Source organism: Carica papaya, chromosome 2 (genome assembly GCF_054855325.1).
Source record: "Carica papaya isolate Zhongbai chromosome 2, ASM5485532v1, whole genome shotgun sequence".
NCBI classification, from domain to species: domain Eukaryota; kingdom Viridiplantae; phylum Streptophyta; class Magnoliopsida; order Brassicales; family Caricaceae; genus Carica; species Carica papaya.
The window spans coordinates 22,469,769-22,490,061 of record NC_142310.1 but is presented as its reverse complement, the minus strand read 5'-3'; the positions used below and the strand labels follow the sequence as shown (position 1 = coordinate 22,490,061).

The 20,293-nt window shown below is 31.4% G+C and overlaps 3 protein-coding genes across 4 annotated transcripts; 1 reads left to right on the top strand and 2 right to left on the bottom strand.

Moving 5' to 3' along the window:
- Window positions 1-220: 220 nt before the first annotated feature.
- LOC110817363 (uncharacterized) lies at window positions 221-1,285 on the bottom strand. Its single transcript, XM_022045864.2, has one exon. It carries the CDS (start codon window positions 1,223-1,225, stop codon window positions 470-472), a length of 756 nt encoding a protein of 251 aa, XP_021901556.1. The 5' UTR covers window positions 1,226-1,285; the 3' UTR covers window positions 221-469.
- Window positions 1,286-2,325: 1,040 nt separating this feature from the next.
- LOC110817362 (protein RGF1 INDUCIBLE TRANSCRIPTION FACTOR 1-like) lies at window positions 2,326-3,841 on the top strand. Its single transcript, XM_088212320.1, has 4 exons — window positions 2,326-2,585; window positions 2,735-2,914; window positions 3,012-3,233; window positions 3,347-3,841. The coding sequence occupies exons 1-4, from the start codon at window positions 2,577-2,579 to the stop codon at window positions 3,620-3,622; spliced, it is 687 nt and encodes a 228-aa protein (XP_088068446.1). The 5' UTR covers window positions 2,326-2,576; the 3' UTR covers window positions 3,623-3,841.
- A 2,897-nt stretch (window positions 3,842-6,738) lies between these two features.
- LOC110817399 (Serine/Threonine-kinase, putative (DUF1639)) lies at window positions 6,739-11,557 on the bottom strand. Of its 2 annotated transcripts, XM_088213677.1 has the most exons (6): window positions 11,231-11,557; window positions 10,635-10,930; window positions 9,557-10,225; window positions 8,118-8,538; window positions 7,921-7,998; window positions 6,739-7,314 (listed from the first exon to the last, which is right to left on the bottom strand). In XM_088213677.1, exons 2-6 carry the CDS (start codon window positions 10,640-10,642, stop codon window positions 7,261-7,263), a joined length of 1,230 nt encoding a protein of 409 aa, XP_088069803.1. In that variant the 5' UTR covers window positions 10,643-10,930; window positions 11,231-11,557; the 3' UTR covers window positions 6,739-7,260. The 2 variants fall into 2 exon arrangements, with proteins under 2 accessions (XP_088069803.1, XP_088069802.1); XM_088213676.1 differs by lacking the exon at window positions 10,635-10,930.
- Window positions 11,558-20,293: the final 8,736 nt, after the last annotated feature.

Genomic DNA, 20,293 nt, shown 5'->3' with positions numbered 1-20,293 from the left:
ATATATTATTGCAAATAGAACCTCTTGAAATTCTTAAATGGTATACTTTGATAGCTCATGGATTAGCAAATAAAACTCCTTGAAACCCATATCTCAGTTTACTGTGCAAAGACGTGTGATTCCCCTAGACTTCTGGTTCGTCTTTTGATGTATTCTTCCTTAGTTAAATGAATTTTTTTTTTAACTCTCTCACACAGATAGTTTCTCTCATCCGCAACAATTGTAATTAATTAAACTCGACTGCAAATTTTATATAAAACAAGCTTTAACATACCTCAATTGTTAATTCCCTTTTAAATTATATACAAAACAAAAGTAAAAGGGGCACTAAAGAAAACAATTCAGACATATAAACTAAGTTACCAAACACATACTAATTTTAATAGTAATACTCTCATATCGTAAAAACACACTGCACCTGCCTACTTTTAAGCTAATATTGTATAAATTTGAATTTGGTTTAAGAAGTTTAAGAGTTGTGAAGAGGAAAGGACATGTAGTTGGTGACAGCCTTGGATCCCTCAGCAGTTGCATGCTTGCTAAGCTCCCCAGGCAAAACCAGTCTCACCGCTCCTTGAATTTCCTTGGAAGACAGCGTCGCTTTATGACTATATCTCGACAGATTGGCTGCCTCGTCGGCTAATCTCTCAAACATATCGTTCATGAATCCATTGATTATCACCATTGCTTTTGATGATATAGCTAGCTCTGGATGTACTTGCTTCAACACTTTAAATACATACCTCTTGTATCCTTTATAATTACCTTCATCACTTCCTTTCTTCTTCTTCCTCCTCCTCCTTGGTCTCCCTCTTCTTGATGGTCTCTTTTCAACTTTCTCTTCTTTCGTTGTTCCAGCTGGTTCACTACTAGTTATCCCTTCTTGGGTCTGATCTGTTTCTTCTTCCTTTTCTTGTTCCTGCTCATTATCTGCTGCTACTTCCTCAGAAGTGGTAACGGGTTCTTGATCATCAATGGTCTCCTGCTCCTTCTCCGGTGTTTTTACTGGAATGGTTTTTAAACTTGGTGTTTCTTCGACAGGAATCCGAACTGTTTTACGTGATTTTTCTTCGACGGGGATGACTTTGACTGGTGATTTCTGTACAGCGACGTCAGTTATCTCCTGTTCTCGTCCGGAGGATGGAACAACCGAGACTTCCACTTTCTCTATGATTTTCTGGGTGGTTTTCAAAGCCAAAAGCCTCGTTGAACGCTTTGGCGCCATTGATGAATCTGGACTGGATAAGAGAGGTATGAAACGAGCAAGTTCGAGATTAAATTTTGTTACAGGAGATATCCCATTAGTCACTGTGTGGATTAAGTGAAAGAAGGACGCGTGGATTACACATGTCGGGTGACTCTACTGAAGGGAATGCTACGTGGAGTTAAAAAAGTGAAAATGGCAAAGGGAAGTTTCCAGTTCTCATAGTTAAGTTTTGAATTCATTCGGGTTCTCTGGTATGCTCTTCTTCTTTTTTTTTTTTGTTTTTTTTTTTCAGTTTTGTCGTTTTCTAGATCTTTGATAATAAAATCATCGACGTATATACTGATTAAATATATGATAACATTTTCTTTTTAATCTTTTTCTCGGTGAACTTTTATATAATTATATATATATATATATATATATATGAATATCGGTGCATCTCTTGTTACATTTTGAGTTATGTACTAAATTTGTCACCCGGCCTAATATTAAGATTTTATATATCTGATAAATTTTCTTAATTTTCTAATTCTTGTTAAAAGTTTATTCTAACATTTTTGATGTAAAACACTCTCTAATGTAATTTTCACTCTCTTTAATGTCTGAAAAAGTTCGACTTCCACTTACTTCTCAAATTCTTCTTCCTCCTCGGTTGCCTCCTGAAATGACGACGTTTTGGGAGGCAGTTTAAGGAGGTTCCTCAAAACGCCAACGTTTTGGGGAATATCCTTTAGAGTACAGGTGGGCCGAGGAAGGGGAAAAGAAGGAGAAGAAAAGAAGAAAGGAAACAGAGAAGGGTGAGGAGGGAGAAAAAGGAAATAACAAGAAATAAAAACAAAATAAATTAAATTAAAAAATATTTATATATTTTATAAATACTCATATATGTATTACATACAAATTTATAAAAGAAAATATTTATAGGTTTGGTTAAGTTCACTTGAAGTCAAACTCTTGGATTTGAACTCCCAAGTTGAAATAAAAATATTTCAAAACCCCTCGTTAATTATTATTATTAATAATATAGAAGAAAAAGACGTGGATTATTTGTTGTCTTTTTTATAACGTTGTTATATATTTATGGAAAGTGATTAGAAGACATGATTTGTTTTAATTTGTGGAGATTTACTAAAGAGAGGAAGCTGCCCAACCCAATTATGATCCAACGCTCCAAAACACACTTCAACCTAACATACCCTAAATCTTAGCCATTGCATCACCCACACCTCTGATTATATTTCATCTTACATATAAATTTATACTAAAAAACCCCTTTTATATTAATATGTTTATTGTAATGCTGCTTCTTTAATCCTCTCTCTCTCTCTCTCTCTCATTTGTGGAGCCTCCATTACTGTTCCTATCATCAATGTCGACGGTAATTACAGTACATGATCAGTTCTAGTCTCTCTTCTCTATTTTATTTCATTTATCTCGTGAGATATGCATTAATAAATAAGATTGTTGATACTATATAATTTTTATGGTTGACCGAGTTAATTTGAGATTTTCTCGGTGTCCAAACAGGAAGAAATGCTGGCACCACCTTGGCTAGAATCACTCTTATCTGCTTCCTTCTTCACCGTCTGCCCTACGCACTCTGATACACCCAGAAGCGAGTGCAACATGTTCTGTCTTGATTGTAACAAGGATGCATTTTGCATCTATTGCCGATCTTCCAGACACCAAGATCATTCTGTTATCCAAGTGATTATTCTCTCTCTCTCTCTCTCTCTCTCTATCAATCTCTTTATCAGATAATCGTGGGTGATGATGATCTGATTTTTTTTTCTGGGGTATGCAGATCAGACGCTCGTCGTACCATGATGTGGTTAGGGTTTCTGAGATTCAAAAGGTGTTGGATATAAGTGGAGTGCAAACTTACGTAATAAACAGTGCTAGAGTTCTTTTCTTGAATGAGAGGCCACAACTCAAGGCTCCAACTGGTAAAGCTGTCTCTCATTTATGTAAAATATGTGGAAGAAGTCTCTTAGATCCCTACCGTTTTTGTTCTTTGGGATGCAAGGTCAGTATTCGATGAAAATATTGATTTAGTATGTTTTCTTTACTCATGATTTGTAATCAGGTTGAGTATTATACATAAGCCAGTTAATTTAGTAGTGAATTTTGATTGATCAGCTTGAAGGAGTTAAAAGAAATGGGGATGCGAGTCTAATAATCTCGAGTTCGAAGATCGAGCAAGAGACAAGGGGAGGAAGATTAGAATTTGGAATGTGGAGGAGTAGTTTCCCATCGAAAGTAAAGAAAGAAGAAGAAGAAGAAGAAGAAGAAGAAGGAGAATCATATGAAGGAAGCCAAAGAGAAATTGTCCAAGACACCCCTCCTTCTCCTCCTCGCCATACGAATTCGAGGAGAAGAAAAGGAATTCCTCAAAGAGCACCTCTGGGGTCCTAATCAATTCATTTAAATTTGATTGAAGATAAAAACTTTGGCTCAAAAGTTTTGTCCCGTCTCTCCAACTCATTCCTTGCAAGCTACCCACATGGAGAGGTATTTGGAAAAACATAAAGTCCAGATTTTAATTAGGAGTGTGTCAAAACGATTAGGTGTAAGTTAAGTTACTTTTCAGATTTGCCTGACTTATAGCACTAATATTGCTGCTTTAATGCTTAACTTCATGTGCTATATCTAGGTGTAAATGTTTATATATATATATATATATATATACACAAATTCTATGTATACAGTACGCCAACAATTCTTTTTATATATATACATATAAAGCAAACAACAGCTCACCTTCGGTTAATTCATAATATTAGATAATATTATTATTTCATTACTTTGAATAAACATAGAAAATCTTATAAATACATATATATATATATGTAGAATTTTCTATGAAAATATAATCTCACTCCAGGAAATTACAAGCTTATTTCTTTTATAAACAATAGTAAGAATTTACTTCCGTTACAAAATCTTGGGTTCCCTTTTTTTTAACAAACTTGAGCAAATACACACAGTAAACATTTTGGATACGTGTATATATATATATATATATATATATGCACAACTTAACAGACATTTATAGCAAAAATTATTGCTCTGCTTCATAATCTTGATAACTACCTATATGTAATTAATTCATATATTCATCCCATTGATGCATGCATCCATATTAATTCCTTCAAATCCTTTTTTTTATGCTTTATCTCCAACTATATTTTCATGTTAAGAAACTTGGTATGTAAATAATGTATAATTTATGCTTACAGATATGCAATTCTCATTTTATCCATCCAACATTAATTTAAAATCGGTCTAAACTATACCAAAATCAGATGAAAGAAATTTTCTATTCTCGATACTGAACTAAAAAGTGAGTTATTTATTTTTATTTTTTACTTTTCTAATATTATAAGATAGTGAATTTCATTAACTTTTGAAATATAATGTAGTGAGTTGCTAAAAGACAGAAAAAAATTTGAATTGAAAAATCACAAATCACAAACGATCAAATTGAAATTTACGCTTTATTATTATTATTTTTTCCGCAACTGGTGGGTCCGATTATCACAGTTACAAATTTTAAAGATAAAGTTAAGAGTATAGTAAATTAATGTAACAGACTAAGGTGTCATTAATATTATTTTTTAAAAAAATTAATATTAACAAAATTTAAAATAATGTTTAATCTATTTATGAAAAGTATTGTCATATTTAAAAGTTAGGCACATACATTAATTTTTAACTCTGAAATTAAGTGAGTTTAGCAATTATATTCTAACTATATATTATGTGTTTACACGTATGTATCTAAACCATTTATTTCGTATATACCAATTGCATTGGACATAGTCGAATAAGAATGTTACATATTAGGCATATAATTAATTGTTGTTGGATGCGTGTGATATTTTATGTAACTTATACACCTACATGCAATTAGTAGTACTTGGTTTGGTTTCTCAAGGGAGCTGTTAGCTTCTCAAGATGAACCAATCTTTCCCATGTGATAATTATATCTTATACATTTTAGTAATGAATACTTTTGTGACGATTTAAATATAAATCTTACTTTTATAACGATTTTTATTCGGTATAATCTCACTCGTAGATATAATTAATTTTTTATTATTAGTGCATACTAATATTTTTCTTTGCGAAAGTGTCGACGTAAAACTCATGTCATATTTTAATTGAACTAATACCGTTCTAATTTGTTACCAGTTATATGATTAATTTTTTTTTTACTTATTACGTATAATTTAAACTTTTTTACTTGGAACCAAGTTTGAATGATTGAATTGAATCGAATCGGGTTGAAATGATATTCAAGTATGAAATATTGGGTTAGATTTTTTTTATGCTGCAAAAAATGGGTAAATGGCTAAAAGATTGGTGCATATAAAATATTTTGTTAATAACATACCGGAGAGTTTATTTGTGAGTTATTGAAGAAATTCGGATACATTACAATAGTCTTAAACTAAATTTTATAATATATGAAGGCACTGTAAGATGCTCAATTAATGGTTTCTTCTCTCATATTAATTTATCTTTATTTTTATTTAATAACAATAATAAATTTATTGTTTAATCTTTTTTTTTTAATTTTTCCCTGACTGAAAAAGACGCAGGAGAAGAACACCACCACCCTCCTCCCCTTTTCCCTTAATCCACCTAATTTCATTTTTTTTAATAAATTTTCAATTGACTTATAACTTATGCATTTAAATATGTTTAAAATTAAATTAATGTAATTTTTAAAATATACATAAAATTAATGTGATGATATTATTATACTGTTAATCTTTAATTTATTATAAATTTTGAAATTATTCGTTGTATAAGCTCTTAATTACAACTATTCATTCATTCTACATATTTTTTTTAATAAATGTCAAAGGCACAATAATAATTATTATTATTTTTCACATTTTCCTTAGAAATTAATTTTTTTTTTCTTTTCTTTTATACATTTTTAGTTCAGATAAAATAGTAGCACATAATTTCTAAATATTTATTAATCTTTTAAAAATTATATTATGAGCACAATACAATGTACCAATCTAGTTAATTTAATACGAAGGTTATTTCAATTAAAATATCAGCACACAGTTGGTAAAACATGGGAAATTTTAACAATAGCATAAAAAATAATTTAATATAAATTTTGTAACAAATGTTGTTTTCTGGTTCAAATGTATTATATTATGGTCTAATTCCTATGTGTTAACTCTTTAATAGAGAAAATTTAGTCATAATTTAAAACTTTGATGTATAATTCAATTCATATACTAAATTCAACACTTGAACCATTACCAGGTTTGCTTGGAACAATTCCAAAATTTTACTTTCCTTGATTTTATTCTGATTTAATCTTAAATTTTAATTATGTACTACATAAAAAATTAATTGTAAGTTAAATATTTGAATTAATATATTCGATTTGATAAATCATTCATTTGTATTTCCATTATCAAAACCCTAAAATACTGAACAAAATTCAACTTCATTATCCTCCATCAATTATTAGCCAAAAATAATTGTAGAGGAAGCAAGAATAAGAAACAAAAATCACATTTCTTGTCATTGTCGATACCAAGACATTAGCATAAACCAAAGAATTTATAAACCACAACTACCATTAAAACAAATCACAACTTTCTCTCTCTTTTTTTTTTTTTTTTTTTTTTTGCAAAGAAAAAAAAAAGAATTCAGAAAAGAGGTTGTTTGGTTGTGAGAAAGAGCTGCTTTTTACTTGCCCTCCGGAATAACAAGAAGCAAAACTCAGCCGTTTCGCTGTTTGCATCTTATCATCAACAGTTCGCCCTCTCTCTCTCTCTCTCTCTCTCTCTCACTCACTAGGGATGGCTTCAGGTGAGATCATCTGCAAAATTAGATTGGTCGATGGTGGAACCTGCCCAAATTTTTCCACTACCCACTCCTCACTTCTATTTTTATATTTCGACGGAAAAAAAAAAGAGAGAAAAAGAAAAAGTGGGAGTGGTCAAGGGGTTCAGGTTGGAAGGATTCATCTTCTTGATAGACTTAGTAATAGACTTAGTAGTGCTGCTTGCTACTACTTACTCTGACTCACTCTCCACGCTCTCCATTCCTTTCAAGCCCCTTCTCTTTTGCTGCATTTAAAAAAAAAAAAAAAAAAAAAAAAATATCAACTTTCAGTCCCCAATTAAAGTAATTTCTTCATTCCCCGTTTCTTAATCCCTGGCTGATTTACTTACCCATTTGATATTTTCTTATTAGCTTATACCATACAATTCTTTTCTTCTAAAAGAAGAAAAAAAAAAAAAAAAAAAAAAAAAAAAAACTTATATCACACCTCAATGGTGGTTCATTCTTAACCTCTTTCAGAACCCCCTGTGGGTTAAGAGGGTAGGGCCCATTGTCAGTTTCTATTTACCTAATTAGATCAGAAATCTAGAATCTTGTCTATAACGATTAACATAAATACAAGAAACCAATACAAAATATAGGTCACGCTTCCAAATTCAATTTACATTTTGTGGTGCTGTGGGAGCTGCCCATTTGGTCAAGGAGTTCAATCTACAAGCAAATATATTTATGCGTGTGTGGAATTTTCTACGGTGCTTTGGTCTAAAGCCAACAAGTGCAATCAGGGTTATGCAACTTATATTCACCCGGGAAAAGCATTTATGGTGCTAAAAGTTAAAAGAATTAAGGAGCGATGGGCCCCCTGAGATAATGAGAAACAGAGGCATTACCTTCTTCACACATTTCTTCTCTCTAACCTCATACCGACTCTTGGTCAAGTCAGATAACCACATTCCAGGAAAACAATACTGCCAAAAACAACCCAATACAAAATTTTAATTAAAATAAAAAAATAAAGCCACCAAAATAAAGAAAAAAAAAAAAAAAAAAAAAACAACTTCTAAAATAAGCCTTGGTTAGGCCATACCTGGAGGGCTTTGTCAACGTTTTTAGCCCTTTTCTTGGGTCTATGAGGAAGCTTTGTGCCTTTCATAGCCAAAAAATCATCTTCTTTCTCCTTCCTTGACAGCGCAATGTAAATCCTAGGCCACTCCATGGTTTCAATATTCACTTTCTCAGGTCCAGCCACTGAAGCGATGGTAGAAACACCAGCTTCTTGTTCTGATTGCACCAAAGCAGAATCGGATTGCTTCATTCGATCAGATTGTCCAATGGATCCATTTTGTTTTGCATCTTTAGTTGACCCAGAACAGGATGTCTTTTTAGTGGCCTTGTCTGGAGAAGCACAGGTTCGTTTTCCTGCTGCAGATCTAGAAATCACACGGCCATTAGTGCCCCCATTTCTGGACGGTGATCCAATTGTGGCAGCTGATTTCTCTTCTAAAGTCCTGATCATGGCGACCAAAAAGATGTCACAGGCAATATACTGCTACTTTTGGTTGCAAAAAGTGGGGTTGTTTGGACTGGAATAGTAGATGAGGTTGTGCACCCAAAACAACACAAATCAAGGAAGACAAAAGGAAAGACAGAAATTCAGTCGCACCTAAAAGGAAACGAGCCTAACTTGAAGAGGTAACAAATTGCAAGGAAACCAAAAGGAGTCTCATAAATGTTTGTACAAATACATTTATTATATATAATATGTGTGTATATATATATAGAAAGCAGAAAATGATTTTCAAGATCGGAACACAGGACTGCTGAAGAGTGAGAATTAAGGAAAAAATAATGGGGTAAATTTTAACAGGAGACAGAATAAAAGCATTTGATACGCAAATACCAGCATATGCAAAGCAAAACGAGAAGCAAGAAGAAGCGAAGGCTAGGAGAAGCTCCTTCTTGGATTCCCTTACCATAGCCCTAGAGGGAGTGAAGAAAGGTAAGAGAAACGTCTTTGTGAACCTTTTCAGGGGTATAAAGGTAAACATGCCAAAAAGTTGCTCTTCACCTATGTCCAACAGTAGAATAATCTAACAACTAACAGAGGCTTTAGATCTTGAAACCCACCAAATATGGAGACAATTACTTTAACCACTCGACAAAAAATCAGGCAATTCAGTGATTCCAAGAAACACAAACTTAACTTATCAATAGTTAAAATTTTCGTTCCTGATAAAAATCAAAACTGAAAAGTAAATCAAGAAGATAGCTCGTTTTCAAGGATTATGATGCAAAGAAACATATCACATTGGTATTACAAATACCTGCTGCGTGATACATGATTAACTCACAAATTTTAACAACTAAGTACCATAAGGTATAAACACAGAGACATCGGATCTACTAATAATCCGAGGCGTTCAATTGAGGGGGGAAAAATAGGCCAGAGAGAAGTTGAAGAAAGAGAATGACTTTTTATTTACCAGAAAAAAAGAGAAAATAACCGAGAAGAGACTTTGGTGGTACCTGCTAGAAATGAATCCGGAAGTTTCGCTGCCAGTAAACACCCCATTTCTAAGATTTGAAGCTCTGCTGCTGTTATTATTAGAAGAGGCACTCGAAGGATGAGGAGGCGGCGGTGGAGGTGGCGGCATGGTGGCACTAAGAGCTCTCCTCTGTAGCTTGTTGATAGGTTGCCTCCCTTGAACTGATGATGAAGAAGAATCATCAGTGATAATGACGGTGGCAGAACGGATCTCGGTCCTTGACACCCTTGACCTCTTCTTATGGCCCCACTGCAAAAGCACATCCCCACGGTTGGGGCTAGGACTGGGGCTTGGACTGGTGTCGCGTCTCTGGCTCTGGCTGCTATAATGATGGTTGTTCTCTGAGGTGGGAGATGGAGATGCAGGTGCACAACTAGCACCGGAGTGAGATAGATGATGGTTGTTGACGTGAAGATCCTGATTTCTAGATGGAGATCTGAATCTAAGGCCCTTAGCTCCTGCGTCATAACTGGTGCAAGTGCTTGTGCTTGTGCTAGTGCCGTTGAATCCACCGCCGTTGGGGATAGTTCTTCCATTGTCGATATTGTTGTTGCAGTTATCTTCCTTGGATGCTGAGGTTGTTGCTGTTCTCAAGCTAGGCTTTTTGCCGTTGCTCAAGGGAAGACAATCTGGGCTTACTCTCTGATACCTGTAAAAAGAAAAATTCGGATGAGTTGAACGAATAATTATTTTACCAAATATGAACACCACTATTCGTCGACGAGTATTAGCCAAAAGGGGAAGTTCCAAAATCCACACAAAACCAAAAGCCAGAAATCAAATCCAGTTAAAGGAGTATTAATTCCCAGATTAGACAATAAGATCTCTTCTTCCTTTTTTTTCTTTGGTTAGTCTCTGAATTGCTATATGCATTGTCCAAAATAAATTTTAGGACAAAGAAGCAGACCGCAAGGCAGAGAAAAACGAAGCACAGAATCCAAAGAGATCAAAACCTGAGAAACTAAATTCAATTGCAGATGCTGATTGGTAGTGGAAACTCAATGAGATTTAAAGAGAAGAGCGGCAGTAGAACAACAATAGCGGGAGTGAAGGATCACCATCCCATCGTTCTTCATTCTTGAACCGCACAAAGGTTAAAAGAAGAGGAAGAGAAGCATCCGAAAAAATCAATTTCTTTTGCTGCGATTCTCGCAATCGAAGCGTATTCTAGTTAACAAACATGGCTAAAGTAGGACAAAGCAAAAACCGCCTGAATCGATATCCACTCCACAGATGAGCAAAACGAGGAATAAAGAGGAAAGAAAATAGGGTAACAAAAGGATGTCTGTATGTGATTGGACTCAGACCAATCAGATGAGAACCACCGAGACATTGCTGGCCTCGCCCACCAAATCTGACAATGTTCATGAACATCATTAGCCAAACAACAATAAAAACCGGATCCAATACTGCGTGGAATCATCAGAACATGATCTCACGCCACTGAGCACATAATCTGATCGACTAAATCAAAACGATTAAACAATTAAACGGAAAACAGAGGATCAAGAGAGTGAACTCGGATGCTGAGTTAATAAGAAATAAAAGAAAAATAAAAGCATAATAAGAGAGAACAAGAACCATAATAGAGATCAATTGAGTTAAACAAAAACAAAAAAAAAAAGAGGGAAGATGAAGAGGAAGAGGAAGAAACCTCATCATTATATCCAGAAGCGCTACAGGTATGAAAATAGAAAGTAGTACAATAGAGTCGGAGTCGGACTCAGTGAGTGATAATGGTATGTGTTTGTGATCTGTATTGAATCTCAAATGACGTGGTTACACCAATTCATCAAAGAAATTGCATATTCGGTGTCTCTGCATAGTAAGATTCAAAGAGAAAAGAAAAGAAAGAAGGAAAATCACAGACATGGAAGAACAAGGAAGAAGGCGAAGAGAGAGCAGAACGAAAGAAGGCTGCGAGAGAACAGATGGAGCGATGCGATATCAGGGTCTGAAGCCTAGTAGTAGGGAAGAGAACGAAAGAGGAGTGGGTTTCATTATATTATTAATTAATTATTTTTTAAAAAATAATGAATAATAACGATAATTTTGATATTACCTTTCTACCCCTATCTTCTCCTAGTTATTCTTAAATTGCCACTAAGGAATAGTTGGCCCATTTCAAAGCCCAACCTCTTTTAAAGGAACTTTTTTCTTTAAAAAATTATCATAAAATGCGAACTATGCAATTAATTAATTATATTTTTAAAAAAATTTAATTAAATCCAAATATTTATTTTGAAAAATCAAAATTTAACAGACTAATTATATGAGACAATATTTATATAAAAAATATTTTTATATTAATTCATATTATATATTATATTAATTATATTGTTAGTTCTAACTACATATCAGTTTCATATAATATATAAATTATAAAGATATTATTTTAGAGATAATATAATTAATACTTTCAATAACAATAAAAGTATATATATATTTTTTATCATTATGTTGTTTTTATAGTTTGATATGAATGACCAAATTCATTTAAGTTATAAAATGTTCAACAATTACATTATGAGAAGATAATCATGATTAGATTATGATAATTAGACCTATTTGCTATAAATATAGTTTATGAAATTTCTAATAATAATAAATATGACAAGAACATTATGAAATCCTATTGATCTCTACACAATATGTTTGATATTATTATAGATAACACCATATAAACTTATATCTATTTGTTATGTAAATTAATTAGAGAATCAAATTATTGCATTGTATATTATTTGGACCCGGAATTTGGTTCGGGATTAATTTTAACATTCGAAAATATATAAAAATTTATTTTTAAATTAATCTATTTTAATTTTTTGTTAGATTTATTGAAAAAAATAAGTTAGAGATGAAATCGAAAATAATTTTGAAAAAAAAGAGCGAAAATTTGGGTTCGAGTGGTATTTTTGAAAAAAAATTAGAAATAGGGGGTCATAGTGCAAATATAAAAAAATGTGCTACGTAGGATTGTTCAATTAGCAACTCCGACGAACTGGAGGATGCCGCGTGGCGAGGCACACTAACGTCAGTGCCACGCGAGATGCCACACGTGCGATTTGCATGCCCTGTGATCGGACAGTCCAAAATCGATCTCGCGAGAGTGGACGATATGGATCTGCTCTCCCTTTAAGCGCGATCAGACGGTCAAAATTAAATCGCGATGGACGATCCAGATTCATTTCTTCCTTAAGCGCGATCGGACGGACGAGATCGATTATGATAGACGGTGCAGATCAAAGCGAAATGGATATAAATACCTCGCATCACACGGGAACCCAAATGCTAGCCGCCAATCCTTGCCGGAGAAGAAAAATCAGACGTTAGAGAAGGAGGCCGACCATCACTGCACCGGAGCCACCGCCGACCGCCAAAAAGGTAAAAATTTCTCTTACCCTCTTGAAATTTGATTCTAAGCACCCCCATGGCCAAAATGGAGCAAAAACAGCGATGGATGAGTTGAAAACCACAGGTGAAGCTCGACGGAGCTGCCGCAGCCAAAGTCCCAAAATTCTTTCGATGAGTCCATCTCGATTTCCGTTTTACGTGATTTTTCAATCATTGTATTCACCGTCCTCTTCTGTACAGGTTAGCCGAAGAAAAAACCTCACATGCGAAGGAGAACCGGCAGAGTCGCTGCACCTAGAGGTCCCTATCGCCGGTGGGTTCAATTTTTTTGTGATTTTCTGGCCAACCGAGGCCCCTACGTATTTTTTTACAAGGATATGGTCAAAACTGCCCAAAAGCCGGCCAAAACTGACAAAACCGGCTAGGCCGAGGTGAACAGCAGCGGAGCCAGCATCAGAGCACGGCGACGACGCCGTGTTGGAACCCTAAAATTTGCCGGAATGAGTTTTAGACACCAATTTTAGATTTTATGGTATTTTTGGATACGTGACAAGTGTTTTGGATTTCACAGGAAAAGTTCAAAAAATCCAGTACCCGTTAGGAAGCGTAATAGACAGCATGACATCCCAAAACACCAATTCTGATAAGGATTCCTCACCTTATTCTCCATTATGATAAACTAAGGCTTAATAATCGATAATTGTGTGCTTTTATGAATAACTAGAGAATCCTAAAAATAATTATAGGTCACTAGTGTAGCCGAAATCGATTAGTTCACGATTGTTTTGATTTTCTGTTTATTTTTTTGTATTGCTCTATTGGTTTGTTATTATATAATGCATGTTCTAAATTTATATTTTCTATAGTCTTATCGATTTATCTAGTTTATTCGGTTATATACTATCAACATAAATATAGTTTAAGTGATCTGTAAATATAAAATGATTGTTATAAATATAGTTTAAGTGATCTGTAAATATAAAATGATTGAGTTATTGGTATTACGTGATTGATTGTTATATTGATAGAAATCTGTATGTGAAAAACTTACTGGATACCCAGAAAGTTTTTCACATACAGATTTGGCAGACGGGTCCGATACATAGTGAACCCTATCGTGAATATTATCTCAGTCGAACGAGGCTGGAAAGTCCCTTACCAGTAATGTTTGAGAGATATGGTTCACCCTCACATCGGATGAAGTATCGAGGTGGTAGAATATTTAGTGCTCATTACCGGATGGTTAATGACGGCTGGTTAATTGTTTAATTAGATATTAGGTTCACGAGTAGAGGGACATCCTTATGGATCTGTAGGGGTACCAGTAAGTAGGTAAAAATAGAAAATGATCGTTTCTTATTATTTTATATGTGAAAATAAAAAGTGTATGAATATGAGTTTTCATAGATTACTTTTGAAAATACTTGTTACGTAAATATGGAGTAAATGATTTTCTTTATATTAAACGAATTTACATTAAATTAAGAATTCCATTAGTTATTTTTTTTTATTTTTACCAATCTTCAGTTTTTTGTATCTGTAATTAGTGTGATATTCTTACTGGATTAGTGTATCTTACCATTTGATTAACTATTTCAAATCAAGAAGACCAAAATCCAAATTCCGATAAGAAAGAGGGTTGTGAGTAGTTCACCACCTGAACTCCCTTTAAGTACTAATGAAGGTGGTTCTAGGACATTTATTTATTCATTTTGCTTTAACTACCATTTGTCTTTTAGAAGAGACATTCTTATAACCTTATTGGGTATTCTAAACTATTGTGTAAGGAATGTAAACTCTAACTCTATTATTCGCTTTTGTATTTAATCTATAACTTTATTTCTATTTAAGTTCCGAGCTTCTATACATTGTGTCTTTAGTAAGTACTTTACAGTATTTACTTCTTAGAATTTGCATAATTTAATTTTTGCTTAAATTTTCTTAATTTACAAAAGTAAAATAATAAGATGTATTTTACTATAAAGTTATCATGTTAGCAGTTAATCTTGGACAATTAATTAACTATCTATTAGAAAAAATGAATTCATATTTTTTGTGGTAAATATATTGTCAAACTTATATGATATAAACATTTAGATATTTTTTATTAGAGTTGGAGGACATTTAGCTGCAGTAACCCATTAACAGAATATGAATATAATTATTTTAAATATGTTATGAAATTCATTTTTTGTTCCAAAAAATCTAGTTATTTTATTCATTATAATTAGAATGGAAATTAACTTCACAAAACATTATAAATGTTCCGAGCACAACATACATGTTAACTAAAAGTATACATAAAAATTATATAAAAAAATTGGTTAAACTAGTCATTTGGTATGATTTAAATTTTGTAATATTATTAAAGTGGTAGTTAGAGATCTATTATTCTCAGTAAAACTATGATAATATCATATAATAATATCTTCTAGATAATTCTTGAAATTTATAGCTATGGTATAGTTGAGGAAGAAGCTTTTCAAATTTATTATTTAAAAGAAATATATCCTACGAATTAGCTATTAAGATTTAGCATAGTCTATACTTTATGTCATTTTAGGATACAATAGATGAATGGAATATATCTATATGATTAACTGTTTTGCATTAATACAAAATTTACTTCAATATTTTCAGAGGGTCATGACTCATTACTAGATTTGATCATGTTCTAGATTAACTTGACTCAATGATTTGATTAGAATTTATAATCATGTTGGGGTCAATTAGACCGAAATTTATAAACTTATTACTACTTTGACAATTAAATTTAGTTAAAGTATTGAATTTAGTGAATTACATCCTTCAACATTTTTTAATGGTCTTGACACATTAGAAGATATTGTGCTCTATTATTGTGCAACAACACATGTCTTTCACTTTTAGAAAGCTTTTTCATGTGTTGTCATGAGGAATATATGATTAACCTATTATAAATGAAATGAATATAGTGAATATAAAAAAGAAAATTAAAACCAATAATATACAAAATGAAAATAAATCATAAAGAAAAGTAACAATAAGAAGTGAATTGCCCCTTTAAGAAATATTTGATTTCATTATCATTCATAACAATCATGTGTAGAAAGTGATCATATTCATATTCTTTGTTTTACGATCCATTTTAGTTTATAGTTTATGATTGAGGTGATTTTATTAAAACTTGACCTGTTTTATTAACTTATAGTTAGTATTTCTCTACTTTAGGTTGTTGACCACTTCTCTAAAGAACGATCCTCTATTTATGGAGTCTTTGAGTGAGTAAAATGATTGTTTATTCTTAAAAATATAGAAATCTTATGCCTTATATCAATTTTAATTAGAAAGAATCTCTCGTAACTCTTAGAATTAAATAAAAAGGTATTGAGTAGTTAATTGATCTTTATTATATTTTACTTTTCTTATTATATATGGTCTAAATGTTATTAAACATAATTTTGATACGTCAAGTTAAAATCCATCAAATAGATTAACTAAAGAGAGAAGTGAGTGGTGTATGTTAGTGATTAGTTCACAACATATGGTGAGTAGCATGTGCCATATACCTTTTGGTGCATGCTAATCAGTTAAGATGTACACCACTCATATGCATCATCTTTCAAGTGTGTCACATACTAATATAATAAGCTAAACACTTGGGGGTACACGTAACTGACCTTGAGGTGTACACCTTAGCTCTCTTAAAACAAGTTTTGATTAACTTACATTTATCCTATATTTAAGAATTCTAATAATTTTAATTTAGCCTTGCCAAAATTGTCTCCTCTAAAGCATATCACATTTAGGTTTATCATAATACAATTGTTTAGTGTAACATGTTTACAAAGAAATCAATGCTTATAGTTTCCCCCACTTTGATGTGTTTTGTTTTTTCAAAAACATCTTTTTCTTAATCTTATCATAGTAAAAAAAAATAGTAATCATTAAATTCAAAAATTTATCATATTAAAAGAATAGATCTTTTCCTTAGGTTTAATTCTAGTAGCTATTTCGAAGGCCATTTATGCAGTTGCTTGGCAAGATTCTTTACTCCTTTATCAACTTAGTCGATATGCCTTAAATCTTTTTATGTTGAACAATATTAGACACTTAATATCACTCCTTAGACCTTATAAATCTAAAGTTGAAGATATTCCTACATTTAACAAGTGTTAAATGTTTACACACTCAACATTGGCTACTTTAGGGGTGATATTAGTTAGCTTCTATTTTCAATACTACTTGATAGATTCCTATACTCAATACTAATTAAGCTCTATTAGGTAAGCCATTAGATAAATTCTCGTGCATAATATAAATTTTAATATGTTACTATTTTAACTCTAACTTGGTTAATACAACACAAAATTGAGAAACTTTTTATGCCTATTATCTTGTATGATAAATTCATGCCCTAAACCCTAACTTGGTTCCATCAGTAGAGGTGTTTGATAAATTATTGCACTTGATTGAGTGCTGAATAGACTATTGCACTTGAAAAATGACTCATGCATCTGGTTCATGGTTATTTTTACTTTTTTTTTATATACAAATGTTCTCATTACATTATTGAATTATTTACCTTGATGATGTTGGAGGAATATTTTAGATTATACAATTGACGAAACATATTATCATTCTAGGTTTTGCGATTGGATACCACTTCTCTACCACTAGATGGTATTTATGGTTATTCTACTTCCATGATTGAATGATATTTATGGCTATCTTGATTTTTTTTAAATTATCTTATGGATGGAGATATCTTGACCATTATAAACTTATGGTTTTTATTCTTTTATGAGTACCAAGGTATTTTTTATTTTAAGTTCTTTTTTTTTTAATATCATTTAAGATTATTTTCACTTCTAAATTCTTATTTTCCCTAAATTCTAGATTCTATTATGGTTTCTCTTTTTAGATGATGATATGTTTGCCTTTCTTAACCAAGTTATGGATTTTCCTATAAATTCTTCTACTTTATAAAGTTTCATATTTGTCTCAAGATTGATACATTGTTAATTACCATTCAAATTTTTATTGGGCCTCATTAAATAAGAGATATACTATTAGGCTTTTTCCTGAATGTCGTGCCAATAAGGTGGGTACTTGATAGGTTAACGGGACACGCCACTACTAAAGGTCAAGCACCACTGACATAAACCACATACCTCAACAAAATATATTTAAATGCTAAGGATTTTTTTCCTTACTTATCTTATTTGTTATGGAGCTCTTTTCTAAAAGTTCTTTAGCTCTTCTTTCCATTTTTCTCTATTATAGCAAATTTTTTAAATATGAAATGTTCAGTATTTTACTTATCTATTTCATTAAGTGTTAATGTCAACCAAAATTTTCTTGTAGAGTACTTAGAGGAAAATCTATTCCTTTATTTTCACATCCATTTTCTCATTATAATTATTAGGTAGGAGTTGATGTATGTTACGTACTTAACATCTTCTCACTTTTTTGCACATGTAGATAAAAACTAGATTATGAAATAATGTGTTTTGACATAAATACCCTAATATTGTGCATGCTTATATGTTTAGGGCTCATGTGGTTGATGCCTTTACTACTTGTGAGCACTTGATTCATGTGCCATATGCCTCTAATTGGTAGTGCCTTCTTATTTGCTTGATCTTAACTCTAGCTTATAAGGCTTTAGAAGTTTTTTTCACTTTTTTTTATCTATTGTGGTCTGGGAATGAATATTAGAAATAAGCTTCGGGGTCTTTATCTTGTCTGTAATATGAGATTTTGTGGTTAGAATACTTGGTGTTCTCACTTCTTGTTGAGGGATAGACAAACATGACCAATATATCCCATATGCTTGTTAGTAGCTTTTTGTGAATATATCTTATATGCCCATGACTTGGATAGTGATGGCGCATGTTACTCTATTCTTTCGTTATATTATGCATTGTTTAACTAGACGTTGATTATTTTATTTTGATAGCATGATTCTATTTTTGTTATAACTACTTGAATTAGTTCAATAACAACTTACATTTTAATATTTTGCGATTTGAAATTTTTAATATTCAATACATGTGGTTTATTTTTAATTATTTTAGTACTTATGTTTGAGATTTTTTAGTTTCAATCATACACTTTATTTTTAGTAGTTTCAGTCTTAGATCCGAATAGTAATTAAATAATATTATACTAGTACTATTCACTATTTGTATTTAAAAATATTTGACATATAAAAAATTCTTATTAAATTTTTTACCATTAAAAAAACTAAAATTTAAAAAATTAAAACTAAAATAAAAGTTAAATAAAAAAAATTAAGACGCAAAAAAAAAAAATTAAAAATTTTATACTTGAAAAGTTTTGAGGAAGTTTGTGTGTATTAAACATAATAAATTTTTAGGTTTTTAATTTTTAATTTTTGAAAGTTTAATTTGAACATCATATATGTTAAGACTTTTAAAATCCAAATCATCCATGTATTTAAATTAATAATGTTATGTTATCTGATTAATAGTGAAATTACGAGTATTAGAATTACTAAAAACAAACGTACATTAAATATAAAATACTCTTAACAATAAGGTTTGAAGCACAGTTAACTTTTGTTTTAAATATTATAATAATGATAAGATCTCTCAAACATTAAACAAGCCATGAGCGCTGAAAATACTAACAACAACCATAAATATTAAATCTGAAATACCATAAATTTACAGGATATTCAAATTAAATTATGCTTTTTGTTTAAATTATGTAACAATAATAAAATTTCTTAAATGGTACAATAAATTTATGTTCGTTAAGATTAACAAGTCGAGAATATAAAACTTTATAAACATCATCCAAAGGTATCACAAACTCTATAAATTAATAAGATTTGCCACCAAAATATCTAAAAAGACCAATACATAATTGCATCATCTTAAGGATGTTGTTGGTTTCATCCGATTTTAGTGAATATCGTTATGATAAATGTGTAAGTACATTAACTTAACGAAGTTTCTTGAATGGATTAATAATAATGTTATACATTAATTAAGAAAATATTATATTATTTATTTTTATATTTAATATCTGCTATTATCGTTTTATCTATAAAATTTTTATTCAATCAGTATAAAATTTAATTTATTAATGTGTTAATAAAATTGTAATAACAGAATTGAATTTTATTTTGATAATTTATTGCAAATAGTTTGTTACGATTTAAGTTTTTTAAGTTGAGGTAACGACAATAGACTAATTTTCAATATATATATATATACTTTTTTTAAAATACTCTATAACATTATTGCAGTTAGCTTCTAAAATCTTTAAGAAGTGAAAATGGTACTCGGAATTGAGGTCTCCTCAATACTCATTTAAGTACTAAGACAAAAATTATTTTCTTTTGTAATAT